Source organism: Hirundo rustica, chromosome 1 (assembly GCF_015227805.2).
Source record: "Hirundo rustica isolate bHirRus1 chromosome 1, bHirRus1.pri.v3, whole genome shotgun sequence".
Classification (NCBI taxonomy): domain Eukaryota; kingdom Metazoa; phylum Chordata; class Aves; order Passeriformes; family Hirundinidae; genus Hirundo; species Hirundo rustica.
Window position 1 is genome coordinate 35168775 of NC_053450.1, and position 26428 is coordinate 35195202.

The 26428-nt window shown below is 39.1% G+C and overlaps 1 protein-coding gene and 1 non-coding gene across 4 annotated transcripts; both read left to right on the forward strand.

Annotated features, from left to right (window-relative positions):
* Positions 1-731: 731 nt before the first annotated feature.
* On the forward strand, positions 732-821 carry TRNAY-GUA (transfer RNA tyrosine (anticodon GUA)). Its single transcript is given in 2 exon segments — positions 732-768; positions 786-821. It is a non-coding gene; the product is annotated as a tRNA-Tyr (tRNA).
* Positions 822-1469: 648 nt separating this feature from the next.
* On the forward strand, positions 1470-25072 carry MYBL1 (MYB proto-oncogene like 1). Of its 3 annotated transcripts, none has more exons than XM_040064239.2 (16): positions 1470-1631; positions 5302-5404; positions 5533-5604; positions 8350-8442; positions 9620-9840; positions 11535-11718; positions 11931-12005; positions 13485-13589; positions 14854-15087; positions 15372-15737; positions 16207-16349; positions 16569-16683; positions 18234-18350; positions 18437-18541; positions 20515-20694; positions 22504-25072. In XM_040064239.2, the coding sequence occupies exons 1-16, from the start codon at positions 1612-1614 to the stop codon at positions 22630-22632; spliced, it is 2262 nt and encodes a 753-aa protein (XP_039920173.1). In that variant the 5' UTR covers positions 1470-1611; the 3' UTR covers positions 22633-25072. The 3 variants fall into 3 exon arrangements, with proteins under 3 accessions (XP_039920173.1, XP_039920153.1, XP_039920164.1); XM_040064219.1 differs by having other exon boundaries at positions 1489-1631; positions 13488-13589; XM_040064230.1 differs by lacking the exon at positions 20515-20694 and having other exon boundaries at positions 1489-1631.
* The last annotated feature ends 1356 nt before the right edge of the window (positions 25073-26428 follow it).

A 26428-nucleotide genomic window follows, 5' to 3' on the forward strand; every position in this document is an offset into this window, starting at 1 on the left:
AAGGAAGTTGCAGCCAGGTGGGGCTCGGCTTCTCCCGAGCAACTAGTGACAGGATGAGAGCACATAGTATTAGGCTGTGCCAGGGGAATTTTAGGTTAGACATTAGGAATTTCTTCATGGAAAGGGTGACTAAACATTGGAATGGGCTGCCCAGGGAGGTGGTGTAATCACCACCCGTGGAGGTATTCAAGGAAGGATTGGATTTGGCACTCAGTCCCATGATGCAGTTGACGGTGGTGTTGTCGTAAATTGGGCTCGATGATCTGAGAGGTCTTTTCCGACCTGATTCTGTTCGGGGGTGGCCTCTTCCCGACAGACCCGTGCCGTGGCAGGAGCAGGAGCCCCGTAAGAACGCCGGCTGCCTGATGGATGAGACCCGCGCTTCCCGCTCCTCGAGCACGCGAGCAACGACGGGGCATGGATATTTCGGCACGGGAGGGAAGCGGGAAGCGCAGCCCTCGTACGCCGGGAATAGCTCGCCCCCGGCGCGGGAGCGTCAGAAGCCGAGAGCGCCGCGGCCCCTGCGCTGAGCGACCCGCCGGCAGCAGGGCCCGGGGTCCGGGAGCCCCCGCTGCGCATTCGGGCCGCTCGCTTCCACATCTCCGTCCCGAGCGCGTCTCTTTCCTCCAGCTGCGCCCGGAGAGAGAATTCCAACTCCAATTACTACGGACATCAGCAGTGACACCGGGAAAAAAGCCTTTATACCGTGGAGCGGGAACGCCGTCCAGCTCCCTTCGATAGCTCAGCTGGTAGAGCGGAGGACTGTAGAGGCGCGGCCCGCGGGAATCCTTAGGTCGCTGGTTCGATTCCGGCTCGAAGGAGAGGCTCGGTTTTGCCGCGCGGGGGCGGCCCCGCCGTTACTTTTGCACTCTTTTGCCGTCGGGAGCCGCCGCCGTTGCCGCGGGCGCGGGGGCGCCTCGCGGGCGCTCGCGGCGGGGCGTTGCGGCGCCGCCCCGCTCCCCCCGGGCCCCGGCCCCGTCGCGTCGCCCGCCCGCCGGCGCGAGGCCCCGCCCCCTCCCGCCCGGCGCGCGGAGCCGCGTGCGGTCGGCGGCGGCCAATGGGGCGTCAGTCCGCCTGCGCAGATTCAAACGGCGGCTCGCGGGGGGAAGGCTGCGCGCGAGATTCGGGCGGCACCGGCCGAGCGCGCCGCGAGCGCCGGCGGCTGAGCCCGAGCGGCGGTGGCGGCGGCCGGTGCGGGGCGGCGGCCGGGCGGGCACAGGGCAGAGCGGCGGAGCGCGTCGGCCCGGGGACGGAGGGAAGGAGGGCGGCGGGCGCCGCCGGGACCCGCGGTAGCTCTGACAGCATCGGAGAGCGAGGCGCAGTAGGGGCGAGAAAGGGGCCGCCGCGCGCCCCGTCCTTGCGGGCAGCGGCCGGGCCGAGCCATGCCTGACGCGCAGGGGCCGGGCCGGGGCTGAGGGCGGCCGCCGGGGCGCTGCGGGCACCGCGGGGAGCGGCGGGCCCTGCGAGGATCTCTGTCCGGCTGGAGGCACTCTGAGCCGCCGGAGTCCCGCTACGTCCCTGCCCTGCTGTGAGAGAGGGAGCCCGGACGGCTCGGGGGCTCCGTGCTGCGCCCCGCGGCCGTGGCGGCCCCCCCTATGGTGCGCGCCGAGGATGGCGGAGAGACGGCGCAGGTGAGTGCGGGACCGGGGCGCTCTGCGCTTTCTGCCCCCCATCCCCTCCCGGGCAGTGCTGCCTTCCACGCCGCCGCCCCGAGCCCAGGTGCTCCCCCCGCGCCCCGGGATCCCGGCCAGGTGCTCCCCCCGCGCCCCGGGATCCCGGCCAGGTGCCGCCCCGCCCCTCACCGCTGCTCTCGGCCTCTTTCCACAGCCCCGGCCTCGGCTGTCACTGCCCGCCTCCCTCCCCCCTCCGGCACCCTCGCAGGTATCTCTTCTCTCGGACTTCTGCGCACCACCTCTCGGGTACAAATCCCGCCTTTCCCCTGGCAGTTGCTCTCACTTCTGTGCTTTCTCTCAGGTCGTCTTTGTTGTAGCTTACCTGGGCAGGTGAGCTTGTCAGTAACAACTCCGTTGTCCCCGCAGTAGCTTTCCGTGCTGGTTGTTTTTCTTCTGGTGGAGTAATACTTTTTCCTTTTCACCTCCCAAGTGGCTTTGGCACTGCCTTGATTTAAAGGTTTGGGCCTATTGATTCTTCTAGTATGTTCAATGCACCTTCTTCTCATCTGGCATATTCTTTGAGTAAAGATATCACAATCTAACTTGAAATATTCCTAAAAGATAACGTTTTGCACAAGAGCTCCAGCAGCTGCCCTAGATGGCTTTCATTCATCTTTTGTTATAGTGATATGAAAATGGGTGTGTCTTTGCTTTGTATTCAGAAGGTGGGTCTTGGAGAAGTCTTTTGTCGCTATGGTTATTCTTGTCTTAAATCAGTTTCTGGAAAGTTATAAAGAGATGCAAGAGAAGGATTAGACTGAGAAAGGAAAAGCTACTCGCTGAGTTATCTACGGCATCTGGGGTTTGTTGTGAATGCATACTTTTCATGGAATTGGAGGTAGTTTCAAAGTTACACGTATTAAACCGGCTTCTATGTTTTCCTCTGACGTGGAAAAAAATTAGAAGAGAATGTTTTTCTGCAAAACTGCAACTAAAACAAGAAAGCAGTGCTTTGGTGTTCTAGTTGTGTAAGCCACAAAGGGCTTTGCTTGCAGAGGCTGACTGCTGAAGCTGTCTGTGCTTGGCTGTCTCCTAGAATAACTCAGAGACAGTGTGTTTCTTGGCACTCCTAATCAGCATTTTATAGTTTAAGGGACTTTCACCTGTGGTATTACACGCAGTAGTTTCATTTTTGTCAAGTTTTAGGTTGTATTATCTCCCATGACAGTGGTGTGCTTTGATTTCATGATTGAAAGTACAGTGGGTTGTGGATAGCAGAGGAAGGTTTGGTTAGAGATTGGTAGCCCGAGGCGGATGTTGTGTCAGTGAATGGTGATGGTATCTCCAAAACTAAATCATTGAAGCTATGAGTTTACATAAAAGTGACTTCAAGACTTTTGATCTAGGTGTGGAGCAAGGAGAAAGTGTAATTGCTTTGCTCCAAATGGTGTTGAGTTTAATCTTATATTCGTTTAATTTAAGCTGCTCTTGGTGTTTGCATTACATGCTTGATTTTTTTTTAATGGTCCTCAATTCAGAATTGCAAGGACACCTAGGCCAGATCTCACAAAATACGTACTTTATTGTCCCAGATGTCTTATGTGACAAAACTTGGTGGCTGCCTTCCACTTTGGCTCAGTATTTTAGTGGTTTCATAAGAATTGCAAAAGAATTGTCAAGTGAGCTACAAGAACCCCACGTGTTTAAAAATCTTGTCTTTTTAATTGAAAACTTGATGTAGTGGTCCCAATCATTAATCTGGATTTGATTTATAGTCTGTCATAGCGCTAGTCTAAACAAGACTCAGGACTAGGTGGTTCCTCAGGTGGAATCGAGGTTCAAGAGAGGTTAATGCCTGCTTGGCTGACAGAGGCACCGCTGTGGCTGTGGGACATGCGTGCAGCCGGAGAATTCCCAGTGCAGGGCTCCGAACCGCAGCTGCCTGCGGGGCGCCCCTTGTGTGGCACGGGTGTTCTCATCAGTGTCACTGCTGTGTAATACACGGAACCCCTTCTGTTCTTTTCCATCCCCGTGACTTTTCACATAACCGGAGACTGCTCACAAACTAGTTTGCTGTGCAGTGGTAAGGAGGTTGTGTTGACAAAGGGCTTTACAAGAAGGCCCGATTTTAGTTGTAGTTGTGGTCCGCTTGATATGAAATGGTATTATGAGAAGTGTATTTTGGTATTACAATCCTAAGATAGATCTCTGAAGTTTGTCAAATACCTGTGGACAAAAGAGGAGTTGGTAGGGAGGCAGAAAAAAATATTACTTCTGAGTTTAAGTTCTCTTTTTGTAAGTCTTAAGCCACTTAATGCAAATCTCTTAAAGTCACTGGTTTGCAGCTCATTTGCTTTTTGAAAGTATAGTGAAGGACTCGCTGTTGACCTTCTCGCAAGTTTGCTGCCTTGTCTTTTAGCAACTCAGCAACGTTTTAATTTGTTTATGTTTTACTGCTGCATCATGAAGCCAAGTAGGACAAGTGCAGATGTGTAGGATGTAGAAGCAAGCCTGCAGGAGTTGGGCACTTACTTATCTTGTGGTAATGCTTTTGAATAAAGCATGTTCTCGGTGGCTAACAGGAACAGACTTAATGAGAAATAAAAAATAATGTGTAAGTGGTTAATCAGCATGCTGTGCTGATCATTGCATGTTCTGGAAAACAATGGAGAGGTGGCCCATCGAATCGGTTCTTGAGACACCAGCATAGGTTAATTTAATTACTGGGGAAGGATTTTTTTTATACTTTCGATTGAAAAATTGAAGTAATTTTCAAGGATGAGCATAAATATTTTTTTTTGTTTTAAGCCTAAATTTATGATATTTTTATCCTGCTTTGTACCAGTAATAACACAGAGAAAAAATTGTGCTGTGAAACCGCTTTTAATTTAAGCGGTGTACTTGGATGTGAGTCCCTTCTTTGTGCCTTTGGTATAATTAATGCAGGGGCACTGCAGCTCTTGTTGTTAGCCCTAGGTTTCCACATGTGTTTGAATTTATGCTAACGTGAGTCACTGACAGAAGTTTAAGCGATGATTCCATGAAACACTTCCCTGTGCCGCCTGTCTGGAAGGCTTTGTTTACGCAGGCTGTGGAGTTCCGCAGTTCTCCAGTAGATGGAGCGTGATCTACGCGGTGTCGCAGAGGTACCTGGCTGCCCTGCCCTGCGCCTCTGGGTCCGCGCTTTGAGGCTCAGCACTGGTGCCGAAACTAATTCGTATCTTCAGAGATTTGTATCTAATTCCTGTAACACCGAAGCAGCTCTTTTAGTCAAGCTGAGATTTACTTATTTGCCATTCTTGTTGCCTTTGTTGTTTCAGCTATGGAGGTGGATCGAGAATGTATTTTGCAGTCTAACAAACCACTCTATAAGCTCCTTCATGTAAAACAAAGATAAAAAAAGTATAAGAAATACAGAAATCTTAAAAAGTAGTTTTTACTTCAGATTTAAATCTTGACTTGGAATGAGTTATCTGTCCAGTGTTTGGCCTTGAAATTAAAATTAATTTGGTAGTTTGACATGGTGAACTGATGGAGGCAGACCTTGTGATCATGCAAATCCTATATGTTAGTTTTAGAACAATATGTACAGATTAGAAAAAAGCTACAAGTAATTAGAAAAAAAGGTTATTCAGAGGTGTTTTAAACTTTGTTTTGATCTTCTTCACTGTTCTGTTGTACTTTGCAGTGAGGAAGATGATGACTTTCAGTATATGGATCATGACTATGAAGTACCACAGCAAAAAGGTTTGAAGAAGATATGTAGCAAGGTGAAATGGACCCGTGAAGAGGTAATACTTTTTTTTTTTTGCTTCAGTCTGATCCCTACCTGATCTTCTTAGCTCATGAAATACGTTATTATTTAGTATTGTATTGGGGTAGCATGTAAAATTTATTGGCTGAGGTTATGTCTTAACAGGATGAAAGGCTAAAGAAGCTGGTGGAACAAAATGGTACAGATGATTGGGCTTTCATTGCTAGTCATCTACAAGTAAGTTCAATCTTACTTACTCTGTTTCAGTTAAGTTCTCTTAATATTTATTTACTTTGCTCATATGTCTGGTTTGGAAATGAAGTGAAATAGAATCAGAAGCACATTATAAAAGCTATTTTAGAGGATGCTTCGAAAATAGACTTAAGATCTAGCTCAGACCTCGAAGAATCTTGTTGGCTCAGTCTTCAGTGATAATCTGAAATGATCAAAAATACCTTCTGTTCACACTTGCTATTTGTTTTCGTTATGAAATATGTTCCTGTATCTTACTGGTTCCGTTACTTGTGGTGGCTAAATCCACAGTTCATAGGTTGTTTCTGAAGCGTTAGGAGAGTGGGTTGTGTCTGAAAGATTGCTTGAAAGAGCAGGATGAATTTCTTAACCACTGTAGGTGTGTTTTATTTATTTATTTATTTGTGTGTGTTTGAGGGTTTTGTTTGTTTGGGTTGTTTTTGGTTTTTTTTCCACAGTGATGACTGCTTCCCTGAGATAATGGTAGGAAGTCCCCACAACTAGAATTGATGGTGTTTGTTTCTCTTCTGAACAAGTGTTATAAAATGCCCGCTGTAAAAACGTGGTAGAATATAAGGCTGAAATCACTTCCTAGAAGTGGTATCGAATGCTGAAATATTAGAAATCAAAAAATTACACCTCCTCCTACCTTTGAGGCTCTTACAATATTGTGTGGGATGATGTGGTTGTATGAAATTCCATTGTAATGTAAAAAAGGACTTGAGTTCTATATGCTGAACAACTAACTTTGCATTGTTTTCATCATGTTTTTGTGCAACTGTGGTGCTTCTGATTTTTTTTCCTAATGGCAAAATGTAGATATCAGGTAATAAATGCAAAGCTTCTAAATTTAAGTCATGCATAAGCAAATCCATGTTATTTACATTATTCTCTTATAAAAATCAGTGAAATGAGTGGGTGGCAGACGAGAATCAAAAAGCTTTTATATTAAGCTGTTTGAAAATACATTTGGTGAAACTGATATGCAGGTGTAGTATGGAGTTGCATTTAACAGTTCTAACAGTTTAGTAAAAAATTCTCCAGCTGAAAGCAAATGCTCCTGGAGACAAAAAAACCTGTTGTTCAGCTGGGCCCAAGTGAGGTTGGAAAAAACATTCCCCACTTATCATAGGAAACATGCATAATCAGGTGCCTACTGCAGAGTCATTGATGCTGGAAGGAATATTTCTGCTGGTCATCTGGTTCACAGCCCTTGCTTAAGCAAGGTCGGCTGGAGCAGGCTGCCCAGGACAGTGTTTGAGTTTGATTATCTCCATGGATGGAGCCTGCACAGCCTTTTTAGGTGATCTGTTGCAACAGCCAAATAATAGAGGCTGGCATAATTCACATTTACCTTATAACTGATGGACTTTTGCTAGGAAAACCTTAAATTGTAAAGGCCCTCAGACTGCTGTGCTTTCAAACCCTCATTTCTTTGCTGTACTGGCGCAGGTAAACCTTCCCTCCATTCTGCCTGAAAAAAATGAAGACAGCTTCAAGGTCACTCTCAAGAGAGGGAGTGTAGCTTGTAATCGCTTTTGATTTTTTTTTTTTTTGTGGCTAAGGCAGACTGAAACGATTATATTGTTTCATTCCATCATTTGTTTTACTCTTCTCTCCAAATCGTGTTATGATTTCAGAAATGTCTGGAAGATAAAAGCACTAAAAGGCCACAATTTAAAATGTTTTTCCATCAAACTGGTAACAGCTGTTCTATATTGAGTCTGTCTTTTACAGATTGTCTTCAACAGGAAATGATGTTTTGTAAAAAACTATAGTGTGCTTTGAATCATACAGTTACTACTTGTGATTAGCTTCAAAGTACTGTGAGCAGTGTAATTCCAGGTGTTAGTGTTCTGGCTGTTTTTTCTGGTCTTGCAGACTGCTACTTTGTTAACTTTATCTTAGCATGGTAACACCTTTACTTGATAGACATGACCAGCAAAACCTTGCAATTGGTATTTGCTTTCCAACAGCTTGCATTGAATCAAGTAAATACTCATGTCCCAGTGTTAAAAAAATATGCTATCCTGGGGCAGGCTCTTACCTGCATATTTCTAAGCATTGGACCAACCCTTTCATACAGACAGTTTTTAGGAGGCTAAATGAAGGTTACTTCTCTTTCATAACTGGGAACAATATTTCAAAAGATCCTTAGTTAAGCTACAGAAAAGCACCATCTGTCCTGACCAGCAAAAGCAATGTTGTTTAATTAGTACATGTTATCTAAATTTGATCTAAATCTGTTTTCCTTAACACTCCAGTAAAGAGCTGAGAATACATTCATTTGGGATTTAGCAAAAAGTGTATTCTTTTATTTGAAAGAAAAAGTATTTCCTTAAAAATTTTCTCCCCTTATTTAAGTCACAGATAATGTAACTATAAAAAATAGATCAACTGCAGAGTTCAGACAAAGTATGGAGTAATGAGGACAAAAATATAAATTTTTCTTTAAAGAAGAGTAAGTTCAGAATGTGATTACCAAGTTAGTACATTGAAGTAATTAGATTAGAGCTTCATGCAAGGTTCTTTTTTTTTTTTCCAGAGAGGAGTGTTTTATAAGCAAATGGAATAAGAAATAATAAGAGAGAATTTAACTATTATACTTAAAACAAATTTTTAAATAAGTCTTTTAATTTGAAATAAGCTAATAATTCATGCTAGAATGTATTTACAGCTTTATGTATTCAAGAGTTTAACAACTACACTGGTCTTCTGAAACTGTTTCAGAATCGTTCAGATTTTCAGTGCCAGCATCGATGGCAGAAGGTACTAAACCCAGAATTGATTAAAGGTCCCTGGACTAAAGAAGAAGATCAGAGGGTAACAAAAAACTAATATTCTGCTTTTTAATAAAATTGGCATATGACCGCTAAGAATGTGTACTTTTAAGTTCCGTTCCCATATAGTTGATATCTGATGCCTCCTGTTACATGGGTACTTTTATTACATTATGATGTACGAGAAGAAAAAAATTCTCTCTTAAGCAGACGGAATGTCAAGTCTGCTCAAACATTTAATTTCCCATTAGTGAGACTGCTGGCTGAATTACTCTAGCTTACCAAGTTGGGGGGGGGCGGATCTCTTTGTAGCACTAAAGATCAAAGGTCTCATTTACATCATTTGTTCCTCAAACCCACCAGACTTGAAGGGATTTGGAATAAGGGAAATTATTTCATAACCTATTGTTACAATCCTGACATCAGCTCATTTGGTTAGAGCATAGTGCTAATAATGGTTGTGAGAGTGATCCATTGTATGAGCCATTGGATTCGATGTTCCTTCTGGTTTCTTTTCAGTTCTGAATATTCTGTGAAACCATTTCTTTGTGTAAAGGAGCTATCAGGGTTTTAGGCTCCTTTTTCACCTCGCTGTTGTTAATCCATACTGTAGCCTTTTGCCTGCACAACCTGGACTGCCTGGTGGGGAGATGCAAACACAGCTTTCCTGTGGTATTTCAAGTTGGTTTCTTGTTCCTACTGTTTAAAAACTGTTCTAAGATGTTTTAAACTACTCTCTGTCAATTTATGAATACAGTTCTCATTAGTCTTTTAAGAAAAAGCTTCTACTTTGTAAAAACTCCCAACCTCCATTCCATTTCTAGGTGTAGAGGTGTCGGTCTTTCCTCATATGAATGTTTTTGAAAATAGACAAATGAAATGTTTTTACCAGTTTCTTTTTTGGCCTTTCCTAATGTCAGCTTATATGCTGGGCAATAGAAAGGAAAGTTCCAAAGTAGTCTTTTTGTCAGTATACACTTATATTCTAAGATTCAGAGATTTTGGAGTTAGTAATTTTTTTGGAGTAATTTTTGGAGTTAGTAATTTTTTGATTTCTTGAAAAATCATTTTTAAGCCCCCAAGTCACTGTCTGCCTTCTTAGGCCTAATACCAGTTGACTATTATAATGCTATTCTAAAATGTGAGATTATCATTGTTTTCAGCCTTTGATTAGGTAAATTAGGTTTTGAAATTATAATGTGCTTTCATCTGTATTCCAGGTTATTGAATTAGTTCAGAAGTATGGTCCAAAGCGCTGGTCTCTAATTGCAAAACATCTGAAAGGAAGAATAGGCAAGCAATGCAGAGAAAGATGGCATAACCATCTCAATCCTGAGGTAAAAAAGTCTTCATGGACAGAAGAAGAAGACAGAATAATCTATGAAGCTCACAAGCGTTTGGGAAACCGATGGGCTGAAATAGCAAAACTTCTTCCTGGAAGGTGCTTTTCAAGTCTATTTGTGTTAAATGTTGGAATATGAAAAGTGCTCATCTCAGTACCCTTTCAAATCTTAATTTGTTAGTCAGAAAGCATCTGTTGGGACTTAAATCAAAGCATAGTTATCTTGATAGATGCTAAAAATCTTTTGCATTTGATCTGTATCCTTAAAAAGATGTAAAACCCATACAAAGAGCTCTAATGGTTTGAAGGTATCTTCAAATTCATCCTGATCACTTAAAAACACTCTATAATGCAGCTGAACTGAATTAACTGCAAGTAGTAGAAAAAATATTTGATATCAAACTTGATCTCAAAGTGCCTTCATTAATAGGCATTTGAGGGTGACTTTCTTGGTTTAAGATCTGATTTGGTTTTTTTCTGTAGCAGTCGTTGAACTAGACACATGTAAAAGAAAATCTTAGTAACCTTCAAAAGTCCAGGCTTAGGAGCCGTGGGTTGCAAAGTTAGTTGGTTATTGTGAAGTTAAGAACAAATTGTATGCAGTTTGCCTTATATTTCTTTTAAGTTTCACTGCCAATTTCTGTGGTTGTGTAAAACAAAATTTTAGTGTGTGAAGAGTTTAATGAAATAATTCTTTTACCTTGTACTATTAATTGAAATTCAGTGTTAAGCTGTCCCTTTCTGAACTCAGTTTGTGTGTTCAAGAAGTGACTGTCTTGCTGTGCCTAAAAAATGTCAGCATTTGTTATCTTGGTGTAATGAGGAATGTGTGCTTAAAAATTTTGTATTTTGATCAAGTGCACAATCGCTGTCTCACAGAAAATCCTTTGGAGGAATGAAGAGAATGGGTTGCATCTAAATAGAATTTTGGAGAGGGAAGATGAGTTTGGCAGAAGAATTCCTATTTGCTAGCTTGTTTGCTGTCAATAAGTCTGACACTCTTGGCTAAAGACTGCTAAAGATCATAGACCTAGACGATTTGTAGAATCCAACACTAGTGAGATGAAAAGGGGGATACTTCTCGGAGTTGACCTTAAATGAAGAATGGGGCTTTAACCAATTCTTGTTTCCGTGTGCCTCCACCTAAGGCTAGGAATAATAATGCTAGTATTTTAGACAGTAATGCAGTTATGCTCTACTCTCGTCTTAATGTTTGTTTAGTGTTAAAAGTGATTTCAACCTGCTTGTCAAAATGCCATGCCTGTTTTATCCTATCCACGATCAAGGGCATGAAGAGGTAGTAGGACGTTGTTCCACAAAGTTGCACATAAAATGCAGAGTGGGGGTTGCAGGCTGTCAATTTTAGAAGAGATGTCTTCCAGTGGCAAACACCAGCGAAAGTGCCTTTATTATATTGTGGGACACTGGGATGATTCTTAGCTACATGTACTGCAAATTTATAGCAGAGGGGTAAGTAACTATGTGTTCACTACATTATTCCAAGTACCTAAGAAAAAAGGTTCCCCCTCATAATTACAGTCAGAACCAAGGCTTTCTCCTTTACTGCTTTTAATTTCCGGCACATTTGAAGTTTAGTAGGAGGAAGTTCTAAAAAGGGTAGCCTTCTAGTCATTATGCCAAAACCTTGCTGATCACAGAACTTTCAGTTTAAGCTGCTGGAGCTTTCTGGATTTGTGGCTTCAGATTAACCTACTCTACAAACCCGGTAAATTGTGTCATATATTAAATTCTGAGATGTGGAAACCATTCACTGTTTTATACTTTTTTTTTAGGACTGATAATTCAATTAAAAATCACTGGAATTCAACAATGCGAAGAAAGGTGGAACAGGAAGGATATTTGCAAAGTGTTATAAAGTCTGAAAGCGCTAGTTCTGCTGAACTTCAGCCCCAACCTTGTCTGACTATGGAACACTTGCACACTCAGAATCAATTTTATGTGCCTGTTCAGACACATGTAAGTTCAAAATTTAGAATAATAAGTATTTCCTCGTTTCAAATAATTGATTTGGTTTGAAACAAGTCTGAAAGACTGAAGAGCTGTTGAGTATTTTTGTGATTTTATGGCAGCTCAGGATTTGGAAACTGTAAATAGTTTATGTGTAAACTAGAGATAATTTTATAACCTCCTTTTCTTGGTGGTTTGTAAAATGTTTTATGTCTTTCTAGATTCCAGCATATCAGTATGCCTCACCAGAAGGCAGCTGTCTAGAACATGCTCCATCTTCTTCCAACATAGTTCAGGTAAATTGTTAACAGCCTTCACAAATTAAAGGGAATTTACTGCATAGTATTATTCAGTAAAATGAAAAGATGTGGCTCTTCAAAATGTCTGTTAGTCTTTATCATTCACCTAAATTTATATATGTTCCTCTGTAAGTAAGCTTGCTAGTTTAGTTGGTAGTTTTAGGTAGGAAAAATGAACCTCTCTTTTTGTATTCTAGATACATGATATTTGTTTTTATTTCTGATAGAAATATGGTTTAAAACGGAGTCTACTTGTTAAATTTTGAGGCTAGAAATTTATACCTATATTAGTACTACCTAACTTATGAGAAATTTAAAGACAAGACTTTACTCTTTACGTATATGTAATACATATAACCATATCTGAAAAACTCAACTTATTGTGACTTACACTTCTGGCTGTGCTTTTTTGTTCTCGTTAGATTTTATTTCTTTCTCACTGATAAACATCTTCCAATCAGTTGAAGATGCTCTTTTGCAGCATTCTAAATGCTGAAGAATTAAGAAACTTTAAAACAAATAGAAATTGGAAAAAATATTTTCTTTTGCCTTTTTGGGCTCACTTGGAATATATCTGAAATTCCTCCTGTGGTGCAGAATGAATATAGATCTTGGTTTCTAATATGACGCCTTGGAAGAATTCTTGTGAATTTGGAATTAGTAAAAGAAGTATTTTGACACGGGGATTAATACTTGTTTTGTTTGTGTTAGATAGAGGGGTTCTGTAGAACTCTACCTAACCTGAAGTTTTCCTGTGCAGGTCATCTGTTTCATGTTGCATTTTCTTCCCTCATAATGGTATAAGAATACAAGTCACAACAAAGCTTCAGATGGTTTTTGACAGTCTGGATTGCCCTACACAGAAAAGTATAAGATACTTTCTGCTCCTTGAAGTAGTCTCTAAACTGGTGATAGCATATATCCTCACCTGTATTTGTAGTAATAATGGAAAGCGTTAAGGAGGTTAAGAACAAACAAACCAATCAAAACCAATTAGTTAATTTTCTTTTCTGATAGTAGTGGGGGGATTTCTTGTATAAATACTGTGTTAGCAAATGCTGATTTGAAACACTTCCTTGCACACTGAGTGAGGATAATAACACAAAGTTGTAGAAGGCATGTGAAAACACAAGCACATAAACCAGTGTGCCAGCACTTGGTTCTATTAAAGATGGAATGTGGTGACTTTACTTTAGAAAGTGCTTTAGCACAATGGTAACTTACAGGCCATGTTATAAACCCAGTTAAAATACCACCTTACACACCACTTGAGCATCAGATCCATCTCCTGGTAATTGGAGTTGTTTCACTTGTGGGTGACTTCTGTACTACAAAATATGATACAACTTGAACAGTTCTGTTCCCTCTCTGTGTGGATTCCTGTTAAAAATACAGCTGTGTTATAATACAGAATCTTTACCGTGAAGGGGTGGTGGAGGTGAAAAATAGTAATGGCTTCTTTCTTAAATTTTTCAGCAGCCATTTATTGATGATGATCCTGATAAAGAAAAGAAAATAAAGGAACTTGAATTGCTACTTATGTCAGCAGAGAATGAAATCAGAAGAAAACAAATGTCTTCTGTAAGGACTGTAAATTTCTCTAAATATTTGAATATGCTTTACTGAGGTTAATCCTCAGAAATTCAGTAACGGTTGTTTGGTTTAGTGTGGTGTTTTTTTCACCTGACCCTCTAAAATCAAACCTATGGCTTTTGCATTGAAAAACAAAAATCTATATATTAGGACTGAGACAACTTCTTTTTAGTGCACAGTTTTCTAAACTGTGAAGACAGCAGAAATATGACCAGCAATTTGGCAGTTCCTAAGACCCAGTATTGTAATCCTCTTCAGGAGGTGACCCATTTGATATAATTGGTATTCAGTTTTATGGATCAGCAATGTTGGTCATCTGCTTAGGAGAGAAAGGTGAAAAATACATGGGTTTTGCCCCATTTGATTTCAAAATGTCCTGTAGACTATATTTTCCTCAAACTTCAGTGTGAGTGCTTGCAATACTTAATACCCACATTTAGACATGACAAACACTAAATAAATATGCACTGTACACAATTTGTGTGTAAATTCAGTGGAATTTCCCTAATTCTGTAGAATTAGGGTGACTTGCACATGACAGTCACTGATTTCCTCAGAGGCCTGCGCATATCAGACACCTAACTATCCCAACTATATTGATCACTAGTTTAGGTTACATGTGAACTTCAGATTTTATGTGGTGGAGTTATTCCTGGCATTCTTTTGAAACAGTGTAATTCTACTTATCTAGTGGAGTCTGATAAGTAGAATTTGCTTCTAGATTCCCAGTGAAAATTAAAATTTGTTTCTTGGGTACTAAGCAGTCTACTGAAATGGGATAATCTTTTAGAAGTTTACTTAACTATTAATGCAAAATATGCATAAAAAACCCCCAGATCAAACAAGTAGTATTTCACGCTCTAGAAACATTTTCTAATATTTTAATTAGAAATTCAGTGTTCTAGTCTAGAATATGACTTCATAATATATTGGTGTTCAGGTATGCAGGAAACTTGCATCAGAGATGGCTTCCAGTACAAGCCCATAATTACCTAAGTTGTGAATGTGTATAAGATATGAATGTGGGGTAAGACAAAAATCTTACAAAATTTGAGAATGTTGAGCATGTTAATGTAAAGAGAAGACTATCTTCTTTAACTGACACAGATAATTAGTATTTGAAAATGCCAAAATTAATCATTATGCTTAGTCTTTCCACACACTACATTTTTTGCCACCCTACAGTCACATAATTGACTCTCTCCAGCCTCAAAGCTGAATAAGATTAACATGTTTCTTCATAACTTTTTAGCAAGCTGGAAGCTTGTCTTGTTGGTCTGGAAATTTTATCATGGAGGATTGTATGCCTAATACACTAAGTAGCCTTGAGGAACAAACAAGTGATTTCTACAGCATGGACGAGACCCGCATCACACCCGTTCAGCAGAATTCACCGCCTAAGTATTTGGGTGTAGAAGCAAATAGGATGTTAACACCTCTACAAACCATTCCAGAATTTGCAGAGACACTAGATCTTATGGAAATTGTAAGTTTGTATTCCTTTGTTAAATGTTTAATTAGGAATGTCAACTTACACAATATGCGTAAAATACTCTTAAAATGACCTTATTCTGTATTTGTCTATAACTTCTGCCTTATCAAGTGCTATATTGCCTGTTTTAAAATATCCACTGTTTTGTGGTTGTATGAAAGACACAGGGAGATTAATTCAGCATATGGCTTGTGTAGATAGAGGGCTGATAGATTGGCTTGGACATTCTGAAAGTAATCTTGGATAAGCCTGCTCGTGTTTTGCATCTTGCCCCATAGGATCCGGTAGCATGGAGTGATACCTGTTTCGAGCTTTCTGAGGCTGTTGTATCCCCCGTCAAGCCAGCTCCAGTAAAGCTGATGCGGCTTCAACACAGTGAAGGGGCTGCCGAGTGCCAGTATAATGTTGGCGCTATGCTCGATGGCAAAAACCACAGCAGCGTCAGTGGCGATGAGGAAACAGTTTTTTCAACAACCTCGAACTTAACCAAGTTCAGCAATCCACCTGCTATCCTGAGAAAGAAAAAGAGATTGCGTGTTGGGCAGTCCCCGGTTACTGATGTGAACGATGGCTTGGGTAGCGATGCCGTCAATGTTGCACTAAAGCGGACGCCAGTGAAAACACTACCATTTTCTCCATCACAGGTGAGTGTGGCTTTAAATATGGCTAAACATGAAGACTGTAGTGCGTGGGTTACAAATTGTAAGAAGTTTCTTCCCTAGTAGTACATTGTAGCCTAAATAAATATGTCGGACAACTTCTTAAAATATGTGCTTAAGGGTAAATATATTAAAAATATATCACTAAACAACCTCTGTTTTTGAAGAGTGATGGGGAGGGCGGTAGTCGCAACCCCTGTGTCAGCTCACATTTTCTCACGCAAGTAATTGTTGGTAGAGGCCTTTTGTCTCTGTGAATTAATTAAATAGTAGGGATTTTAAGAAGAAAATCAAGGTTTCAGCAATAAGTGTAAATCAAGAACAACGTATTGGGACTTGTCAGTAAAAGTCTTTCAGATATATGTATATATTTTGGGGGTTTTTGCTGTTCAGCACAATGGGGAAATTTTGTCCTGTAAGGTTGCTTTTTTTTTTTTTTCCTTCTTGTGCTTAGTTTTTCAACACTTGCTCTGGAAATGAACAATTTAACTTTGAAAATCCTGCATTTACATCGACTCCAATCTGTGGGCAGAAAGTCCTTATTACGACTCCTCTACACAAGGAAATGACACCGCAAGATCAAAAGGAAAATGTGGGGTAGGTTATTGCATTAAACATCTGGTGGTGTTATCAAATTAAAGTTTAATACACGTGGGATAATGCTATGGTGATCTCAGTACTTTCAGATTCATGATGGTGATATCCGTTGTGTAAATGAAGGTATTTTTAGTTTTATTTAAATAAGATTAATTTTATTACATTGCTAATGATAAAATACTAAAATGCATGTGTAAATGCTTTTTTATGCTTGTATAGTTTTAGAACTCCCACAATGAGAAGATCTCTTTTGGGTTCAACACCAAGGACACCAACTCCTTTTAAAAACGCTTTGGCTGCTCAGGAAAAAAAGTATGGTCCCCTCAGACTTATGGTATGTGACAATATTGTTTATTTTCTTCTTTGTTGAAGTCTAAACGCCCCCTTGATTTTGGGCTATTGTAAGCCTCCGTGTGATCTCAGAAAGCATTTTCTTGTCATAGAAAAAACTAGAATGTGAATCAACTGCTCTGGATCTGGTTGTTAGACTTGTATTCTTCAGCGTAGTATGGAGGCATTGTCTTCTTGAGTAGTAATTCGGTACATGTAATAATTTGATCTAATCTCAAATGCATCAGTTTCATGTTCGTGAGTTGTTTTAAATTTGCCTACCCTTGCTAACACTTTATCTCTTACAAGGTGGTTGCATAATTGCCTGAAATTTTAGTTTTAATACTTTAGGATTCCTGTTTTTTGTAAGTCAGAGAATGAATGGGTGTGGGTTCTCCAACTGGTAAGGGCAAGCTGCTATAGATGAGTATGACTGACCTCATTTTTTTAAACAACCTTCACATTTCACTTGAAAAACTGCATTACCTTTGAATCCTCTGGACTATGTAAGAGCGGAGTTGTTTTTTGGTTTTGGTTTTTCTACAGCACTGAAACTAGGTGTTTACCACCATGTGATGATTTTGGGTGATGTTTCCAGTTTTCTTCATCCTAAATTCTGAAATTTTAGTATAGCAGTTAATGATCCTCTGATTCTGCTGGCTATCACACTTTTTTTTTTGGTTTTGTTGACTATGGATGTTACCTTTTTTTTGTTAGTTTGTTCCAAATGAATTCAATTTTTGTTCTCTTCCTAGCCTAGCTAAGGTATGTTAATGCATAATAACTTTTGGAATTCCAGAGACATATGCTTTTCAAATTCTGAAAAGATTCCAGCCAATATATATTGACTGCTTCTTTTCTGCAAACACAGAAGGTAGCTCAGACTTTGCCACAGGGCTTGGCACCATCTGTGTTACCCTATAGATTCACAGTCCCTCACTATGCAAATGGAGTGGTTTGGCATTCCTGTTCCTGTCCACTATTAACCTCCTGTTCAAAATCAAATTTTGAGGGCTTAAGGGAATTCTTCTCCTGTTGGTACACAAAGGAGCCATCTGTATGGCTTCTGTGAAATTCTGTACTGTACTTAGGACTATCAATGTCTTATTCAAAGATTTGTGTTAAAATTCGTATAAATCCTTTTCACAACAACAGTTATACATTTCTAGTACAGTTTTTAGTATGTTTTTATGCATATATATGTGTTTATGGAGGTATTTAGTATATGTAAATTATTTTTATCCCTTTTTATCAGTGGATAACCATTTGCAAACAGGTAGCTTTTCTTCAATGCTACCTTGCATTTTTTGAGGCATTGTGTGCATATGTATGTTTTATCTGGCTAAAAATAATGTGGAGTAAAATGAACTTAAAATAATCTTCATAGCCTTGAAATGTAGCCCTGTGGTTTTTAACTACAGTAGCTTATGTCCTTTCTTGCTGTGTTTTGCAAGATCTCCTTTCTGGCTTACATTAGCTGAAAGTAGAATGTCGTAAGAACTGGCCACTAATAGACTTCTTGTGTTTTCTTCTTCAATTTTAATTAATGTTAAGTCACAACCACTTGCCTTCTCGGAGGAAGATATTAGGGAAGTTTTGAAAGAGGAAACTGGAACAGATATATTTCCCAAGGAGGAAGATGACACTTTGTATAAAAACTGCAAGCAGGAGGTAATATGACAATAGTAATTTCAAATAGGGAATAACTGCTTTTAAATAATATTTAACAGTTACTCTCTGCAAAATGTTTATTTCAGCACAACTTTTCTAAAAAAGTCAGAAAATCACTGGTCCTAGATGCACAGGAAAAAGAAGAGGTTGGGGCCCAGCGCTTGACAGAAGATAATAGTTTAGATGTACAGGTAAGAATTAAACTAAACTAACAGAAGAGCATCACTGGCAGCAATACTGATATGAAACTGTGTATCTTTCGTTCTGTAAACTAAAATACATTTTTGGACTGAAGTTGCTAGAATAATACATCTAGAAAGTGAAAAATACCTTCTGTTTGAAATACTGTTTTGAGTACTTAAGAAATAGGTGAGCATTGGGCTTGAATTCATGCATGGATTTTTTCTTTCAGTCCTTCAGAGTAGGTAAAATAATGTGAATGCTTTACAGGTTTGTAGCAAAGCTGTTTCCATGCTGGTTACCTATAAACTTAAGCATACACAGCATGCTGAAGCTTTCTGTAATATACCAGGAAGATGACATTTCCTCCTGTGCTGTGTATGCTTGACAGTCTGGCAAATGTGTTCTGAAAATACCGAACTGCATATTAGGCAGCATGTTTTTCCTGCTTCATGTACTAGGGGAATACTTCAAGAAATATCAAGCACATAAAAGATTTAAGTTTGCGTGCTTCCTCTGCCTAAAGGAATTTGAATACTTCTGCCTCAACAACCAAGACATGAAGAAATCAGATATGGGGCTATTTTGGTCCCTCTTTCCTTTAAAAAGAAGCTTAATGTTTTTTCAGTTGAGTAACTGAATAGCTCATTCTTTAGTCTTGTAGGAAAACTTTGTTCTAACGAGTTTCTAATGCATGTATGTGTTTAATTCTTAACGAGTAAGTGTCTGTGATTCTTAATTAGGTTTAAGGCTATATAGAGGATGTAGGATCCAAGGTCCTTAAAAAGACTGTGTAAGGTGCTTAGGTCATACTCCTTTCTAGCTGGTTTTCTAGATTACCTTATAAAGTGCCTCTTAGATTCTGTGCCGAGCCTTGGTATCTTCCTGCTGGGTATTAGGTGCTCTGCCACCTAGTGGGAATTGACAGCTCCCCCGGGAACATCTCTTGGAGGAGCAGCAATGCTGCAGCCGTTCCATCACAACCAAAATGCCTGCTGTTCTCTGAGTGAAGTCTTGTTATGACTCATTATTGTATATCACTGAGCTCAGGTTAAGATACACCATGATATTGTGTTCTAGTAAAGGCTGGGGACTGAGAAAAAGTTGTTTTCCTTCATTTTCATAAGGCATTTTCATAAGTCAACATCTTCTTGCTGGTGCAACAAGAACATTCACTCCTAGCAAGAGAGATAGTGGTAGTATCTTATTTAAAATGAAAAATACACACAATCTTTAAGTAGAAATTGTGTGTCCATGTGATGATAATTTAGGAATAAGGTCTGAGGTAGAATAAATACTTTAAGGTGGTTTAATGCAGTTTAGTGGGGTGTTTTTGTATGCAAGCAAGTACTTATGCCACTGTTACTGTGATCTAATTTTTGGTCTTTGACACTGACATATAGCTGTCTTCCACTTTTGTATACTGAAGCTGGATTCATTTCTTTTTATTTCCATGGACTTTACCGATATATAAAATTCTTCTGGAAAAATCCATCCAGTGCTTATATCAGTTCTTAAAGTTCTTCTCCCTTAAACTGATGTGATATTTCTCTTTGGACTCTAGTCTCCTTGTCCTTACTTTCATAAGGCTTGTCCTAGAAGTGAAAGTGAAAAGTTGGTTGTTTTGTTGTTTTTTTTTTTAAACTCTTCTGTAGCTACCACTTTATCAAATCTTGTTCTTAACAAAATGTATCAGAGTGGTGTGGCTTTAGAGCAAAGAAACTGTCTACTCAGTGGTACCTAAACCATGCTAGCAGCTGCTTGTTGTACTATGCTTAGTATTGACTGTGGATCATCCCAGTATAGACCAGGCTAGTTCTTCATATACTGTTCATTACATTTGCTTTTTAGATTCTTTCCTAGGGTCTTTCTGATAGTATTTGCTTTATTTACATTTTGGCTTCTCTGAACGCAGCAATTGAAGTCTTTTTGTATTAATTACTAATTATTATTCCTGTTCCCTACTCTCTTTTTTTGTCAATAGTCCAAAAATGCATATACCACATCTTTATTAATGACACCACTGTTGGAAATACAGGACAACAGATGTAACCTGACATCAGAAAAACAGGATGTAAATCCAGCAAACAAAGCAAATGCAGTAATTAAGAAGAAACTGAATGCATGTGCTACAAAAAATGTCAAAATGGAGAAAGCTCTTCAGGTCTGGATGCAAAGAGTTCTGTTAGTGGGTTAACAATGAAATTTTATGTTTTGTTTCTGTCTTGCACTAATGTCTAGAATTGTTGAAATCAGTGATCCAGTTTCAGTGTTTCCATGACTTATTTCTTGTAAGTTAGTCATTTTTCTGCAAATTGTTTATTCAGAGCTAAATTATTTAAATACAACCCTGACGTTTCACACTTTATTTCAGTGAAACAAACTGATGTTTCACTATGATTTAGATGTGTGAGGGGGGGAAAAAAAACAGGGTAGGGGAGATACAAAAGAGGTTTGGGTGCCCAAGACTAGGAGTTAGAAAACTTGACCTGGTGTAAACTAAACTTCTTTTGGGCTTCAGTTTCTCAAATTTTTCTGGCACTTATTCTTCCTAATAAGCCCCGTGGGATTCAGTAAGCAGAATTCATCCATAGGTTCTACTTGGTAATTGTTCTTGGAGCAGGTCCATTCTTTTATATCCACATATTTTCCATAGTGGCCAAACTATGGAGCCTAGTTTTCCCTCTGGATATGTCCTGATCACCAGCTTTAAGAAGAGATTCTTTGACCTGACTTTGTACCAATTCCAGTTTGTCCCATAGGGAGTTAATGAATAACGTATTTTTGTCTTCTCAGAATATCTACAACTCTGTATTAATGAAAAAATGGAACAAAACCCCAAAAGACAGGACACCTGGAGTCTGATCTTCTATATTCTACTTAATTGCTTTAACAATGACATTTTTAAGTAGACAGACAACAGTATTACTTTCTGATCTTTTCTTATGAGGAAGAAAAACAAAGTTCATTTAACTGTGATGTTAAAATTTGGGAAAAAAAAAAAGGAAAAATTTATTTTGCTGTGAATTGCAGCAAAGCTGAATACATCTATCAGGCCTAGAAGTATGGTCTTTTGAATACTTAATAGGGGAGCTTAGTCATAGTATACTCAAAATTATTTTCATTGAACCATCTTTTTTTCTTTTTCTCCAGAGAAATTCCCTCTCAGTTTTGTGGCCTCTCTAACCCAAGTCCACTTCCATGAATCAAGTTCTGCTAAATTTACAGAGAAACTCAAACAGTTGGTTTTCTCTGTGAATCAATATGGGGAACTGATCCTTTGGATCAGTTGCTAGTTCGATGTGGAAGGGAGGGGATCTTGCATTCTTCATCATCCTACGATCGCCCAGTGTCAGGTCCAATTTGGAGCTGAAACAAATCAACTCGGGATTCAGTACATCATGTGAAGATGTAGGCTTTACTCCATGGAAAAAGCAGGACTGGTAGCTTAATTATTCTTCCATTTATCATTGTTAGTCCCAATTCCTTTGCCATTTCGAATATATTCCCCAAAAATCTGATGATTCTTCAACAGCTGCCACTTGGTTTGGTAAAGTTCTTCACAATCTCCTTTTTCTGCTCCCAAATCATTTTACCTGCCTTGGTGTCTCCAGACAGCTGTGTTTTTCTGCCAGTTGAACTTAGCACATTTAAAGAGGAAGTTGTCAAAGAGAAGATAACTTAATTAACTTCCCTTTTATGTGTTAATTGTTGAACTGGTTAGACTGTTGAAGAGCATTTTTCATTTTGTGTGTAAGAACTTGAAGCATAACCCAGATGCACTGATGGGGAGCTGGACTTAAGGGGTAGAGAGGGAGCTTAGTCACAAGTTTTAGGCATTGTACTGTAGAACTGGATCCTTCTCAGTAAAATATACTCTGTTGCTAGGGTTTAATAATTTATTATTCCTCTTGTATTTATTATTACTCAGTTTGTTAAAAGAACTTTTTTAACAGAATTTTATTTCATGCAGCCAAATCGTGACTGGGAAGCAGTTGTTTATGGAAAAACAGAAGACCAGCTTATCATGACTGAGCAAGCAAGAAGGTATCTGAGCACATACACGGCTACCAACAGCAATTCAAGGTCTCTGATACTGTGATGGTCACTGCAGTTGACAACCATCTCTTTTCATTGAAACTGAAACAATGTTGAAGGTGACTCCCGTGTGATACTTGGGAATTAAGTCTTTGAGAAAGTCTGCCAAGGGAAACCTTAAAGCTTCCTTTCTTCTTTTGACTGATAAAGAGCAGACATGAGGCTCTTGCGTTCTTTACAAAGGGATACCGCAAACAGTTCTGCAATGAATTTTTTAGATAGTAAACCCCTAAAATATAAAGAAGGGTAAAGTACATTGCAGTACTGACAACATACAGTTTTTAGGTCTATTTTTCATATTTATTCTTTTGACTTGCATCACTTTTTTATCTGTTAGCTCATTTTCAATATAGAATAGGTTTATAGGTTGTTACTGGTTTCCAAACGAGCAACATACATGACTGAATGTGCTTTTGCTTATGTAGCATTTTTCTAGTATATAAAGAAACACAATGGAAAGGAGTACAAAGGAAGAATAGAAAGTTGCACTACTAATTTTTTTTTGGTATGCTGCAAAACAATGAAATTAACTACAGTGTTAAATATATTTATTTGCAAATGGTACTAGAAGTAGGCACAGGGGGGTGAATTAAGTTTAGTGTAAAGCATCAGTATTTTCTTCATAAATCTCAAAATGAGATGATTGTTGAATGTATTGTACAGTATGTAGGAACAAGCGAAATTTTGTAAATTGGAAAGGAGTCTCTGTTTTTATAATTTATTTCCATTTCAGAGCTTAAATGTAGATATTTATATGTATGCAGGTTGTCTAGAGGCCAATGTTGTTTCCTGTTAAAACAGCTAAAATGAAAAAAGGACAAGTTTAAAATATATGAAATAGCAGAAGAATTACAGTGGTGAAGTGTAAAAATCTATACTGTATGTTACATCTACATGAAGATTGCACTATAGCCCTAAAATCATGTTGGTCTACAACATAATTACAAGGTATTCCTGTATTATACAGCAACTGTTCCTGTACCTTGTTTAAATATATTTAGAAAGAAATGGTGGGGTCTTATATGTGACCGAGGAGTACTTTGTCCTGCATAGGAACTAAAAACTAATGCATTTTCAATATATATATTTTAATTTTTTTTTTTTTTAAAGAAACTTGGCACCTTGGATCTCAACACAATTGTATCTGCACTTAACTTTGACCATTATATACTGACTAAATGTTTGAAGAGCAAAGAGAACATTCTTTTATTTATGAAAAATCTTTGTCCTTATTTAAAGGTATACAGGTCACAACACTTGCTTTAGTTGCCTATTTTAGGTATTTGCACTTATTTTATGTCCTTATTTTTGGTTTTGAAGGAATGTTTTGGTTTGCTTTTGTTGTAGAGATTTTTATGTAGTTAATTTCGAGCAAGATATAATGGAGTGCTCTCAACAGATACTGACAGGTAAATAGTATTGTACACTGTAGTTTTAGCTATTTATAATTCAAACACTCTTCCTCTCCACTCCCGGATGTGCTGCTACAGATCGTGGCAGAATCGGCTTGCTGCTATGAGAGATGGAAAGAGCGAGCATCATATGCACTGTATGTAAAATTACACGATGTCAGGTTCTCTAGTTAACTTTATGAGATCAACCAGTACTATGCAGGGTGTGGAAAGTGTTCCTAACACTTTAATATCAAAGATGGTAGAGAAGAATTAATTAATGGAGAATTTTAACACGTGAGGAGCGGCACAAGGAAGGTAATGGGTTCTTAAACTTTTTTAAAGCATCTCAAAGCTTATACAATCCTTGTTTTTACGAGCTTTTTGATATTGGCTCTGATAGTAGTAGGCACAAACACTTTTAGCAGTTTTTAATTCACATCGAAATTTTAAGGGGGGCGGGAATCCTATCATAAGCAAGGGATCAGAAAATGCCCATCATGCCAGGAATACTCCTCACCTAAGAAAATATAGAGGAATTCTTGGCAGTGCATTTAGATGTGCATTACCTGAATGGATTTAACAGCAACATGTAATGCTGGAGACAGCATTTAATTCACAAAAAATGAAATCAGACATTAAGACAGAATGACTATCTAGAATCTGGATGGTATGTTGAAATAGAAATGGTGTCATCAAAGCTACCTATACCAAGTTTAAGCATAGATTTATGGTAAGTAGTAATAATTTGTGTTGGTATTGGTTGGATCGTTCAGTTAACTCCTACTTTGTTGCTTTAGCAGGAAGGTTTTAATCTTTCATATGTCAGGCATCTTATTACTTTTTGAATGTTGTGTGCATTGGCATTTCTTTCAGTTTATAGGTAAATTGTACATGCAGCAGCCAAACTTGCATGAAACCTAAATACATATTCCCATATTTTTGTTCTAAGGTTTGACATGACGTGCAACAAATGCCTTGTTTATCTTAGTTTTTGTTGTACTACGAACTTTTCTTTCATGTAAGAGAATCTCACAATGCAGACCGTGTTAATGTCAGAAATAAAAAAATCTATGTACCAGGTTACTGTAAGTGTCTTTTGTTTGACAACTGTAACACTCAGTGCTCATTAAAGCAACATGTCTGTATGTGTGCCTGTGGAACTGTGTTTTCTGGACTGACCAGAGACAGCAGATGTGGAAATCAGTGGATCACACAGCAGGATGGGGTCCCTTGGCAGTACCTGCTTCAATCCAACCTGCATGTAAGCTTACTTGTACCTGATTATCAGTTTATATTTGTCTCTCAAAGCTGTAACACTATTTTTTACGTATAGGAGACAATTTGAGAAATGCATGCTGATAGTGTAAAGCTTTTGTTACATTCCTTTCATTTGTAGGGTAAAAATATTTTAGTATGTGTACCTGCCTGGGAGGTAAATGCAAGTGTAAGCTGTGCAGTATGATTTTATTTTTTTTTTCCTCCCCTAAGCAGTTCTCACAAACATGTATTAATCTGAGTTAGTGTTAGACTTAAACTCTCTTATTTTGATAGAAACAAGATAGGCATTCAGTTCAAAATTTCCATTTCCCAGTTTTGTGACAATATAAATTACAGTTAAGGTAACCTGTTGAAGGAAAAGGACTAGAGGGACTAACATGAGCCAACTCATCAGAAATAGGTCCTGGTAACTTGTATCATCTAGCTTTAAGCTGTATGAGCAAATTCTTGACTGTTACAGGGGCTTTGCTGGGGATTTGACTGTCATAGCCAGACTGCTGTATGAGTAATCTGCAGACATGCTCATATTTGTTTGCAAGTGTGAAGTTTTCCATTACTTGGGACAAGTGAGGTGGACTGACTGGAGCTTTTGTTTGTCTCGTGGCTGGCTTCTGATGTCTGAAATGGGACCAAAGTGTAGGTAAAGGAAGGCAAAGTCTAATGATGCAGCAAATTCCTTTTTCTGTATTGACTTTCCTCAGTGAAACAAAGTAGAGCAGATGGACAGCCAGTAAGGCAGGTTTGGCAGTAACTACAATCCCAAGTTTTATTATATGAAAACTCTGGAAGCTTTTCTTATGGGTCTGGCTTTTACTTGGAAGAAATGGTCTTTAAGGAATTGATTGGTGAGAATAATCGCAGTTCCTACTGCTGTTAATCAGGTTTTAAGTGAGAATGACTCTACTAGATTTGCACCAAACTAAAACTGATCCAATGCTGTGAGTGAATCAAGCTTTGTGAAGTACAGGTTTCAACACTGAATATTAATGGACCAAGGTTGCACTATACCTGTGACCAAGACACACAATGCCAACAACAAAAATTTTGAAACTGAAATTGATTCTTACATTTGGTTTTGTGACAAATATTCTGATAAAAGTTCAGTACCTAGGCAGAAAATACACTGAT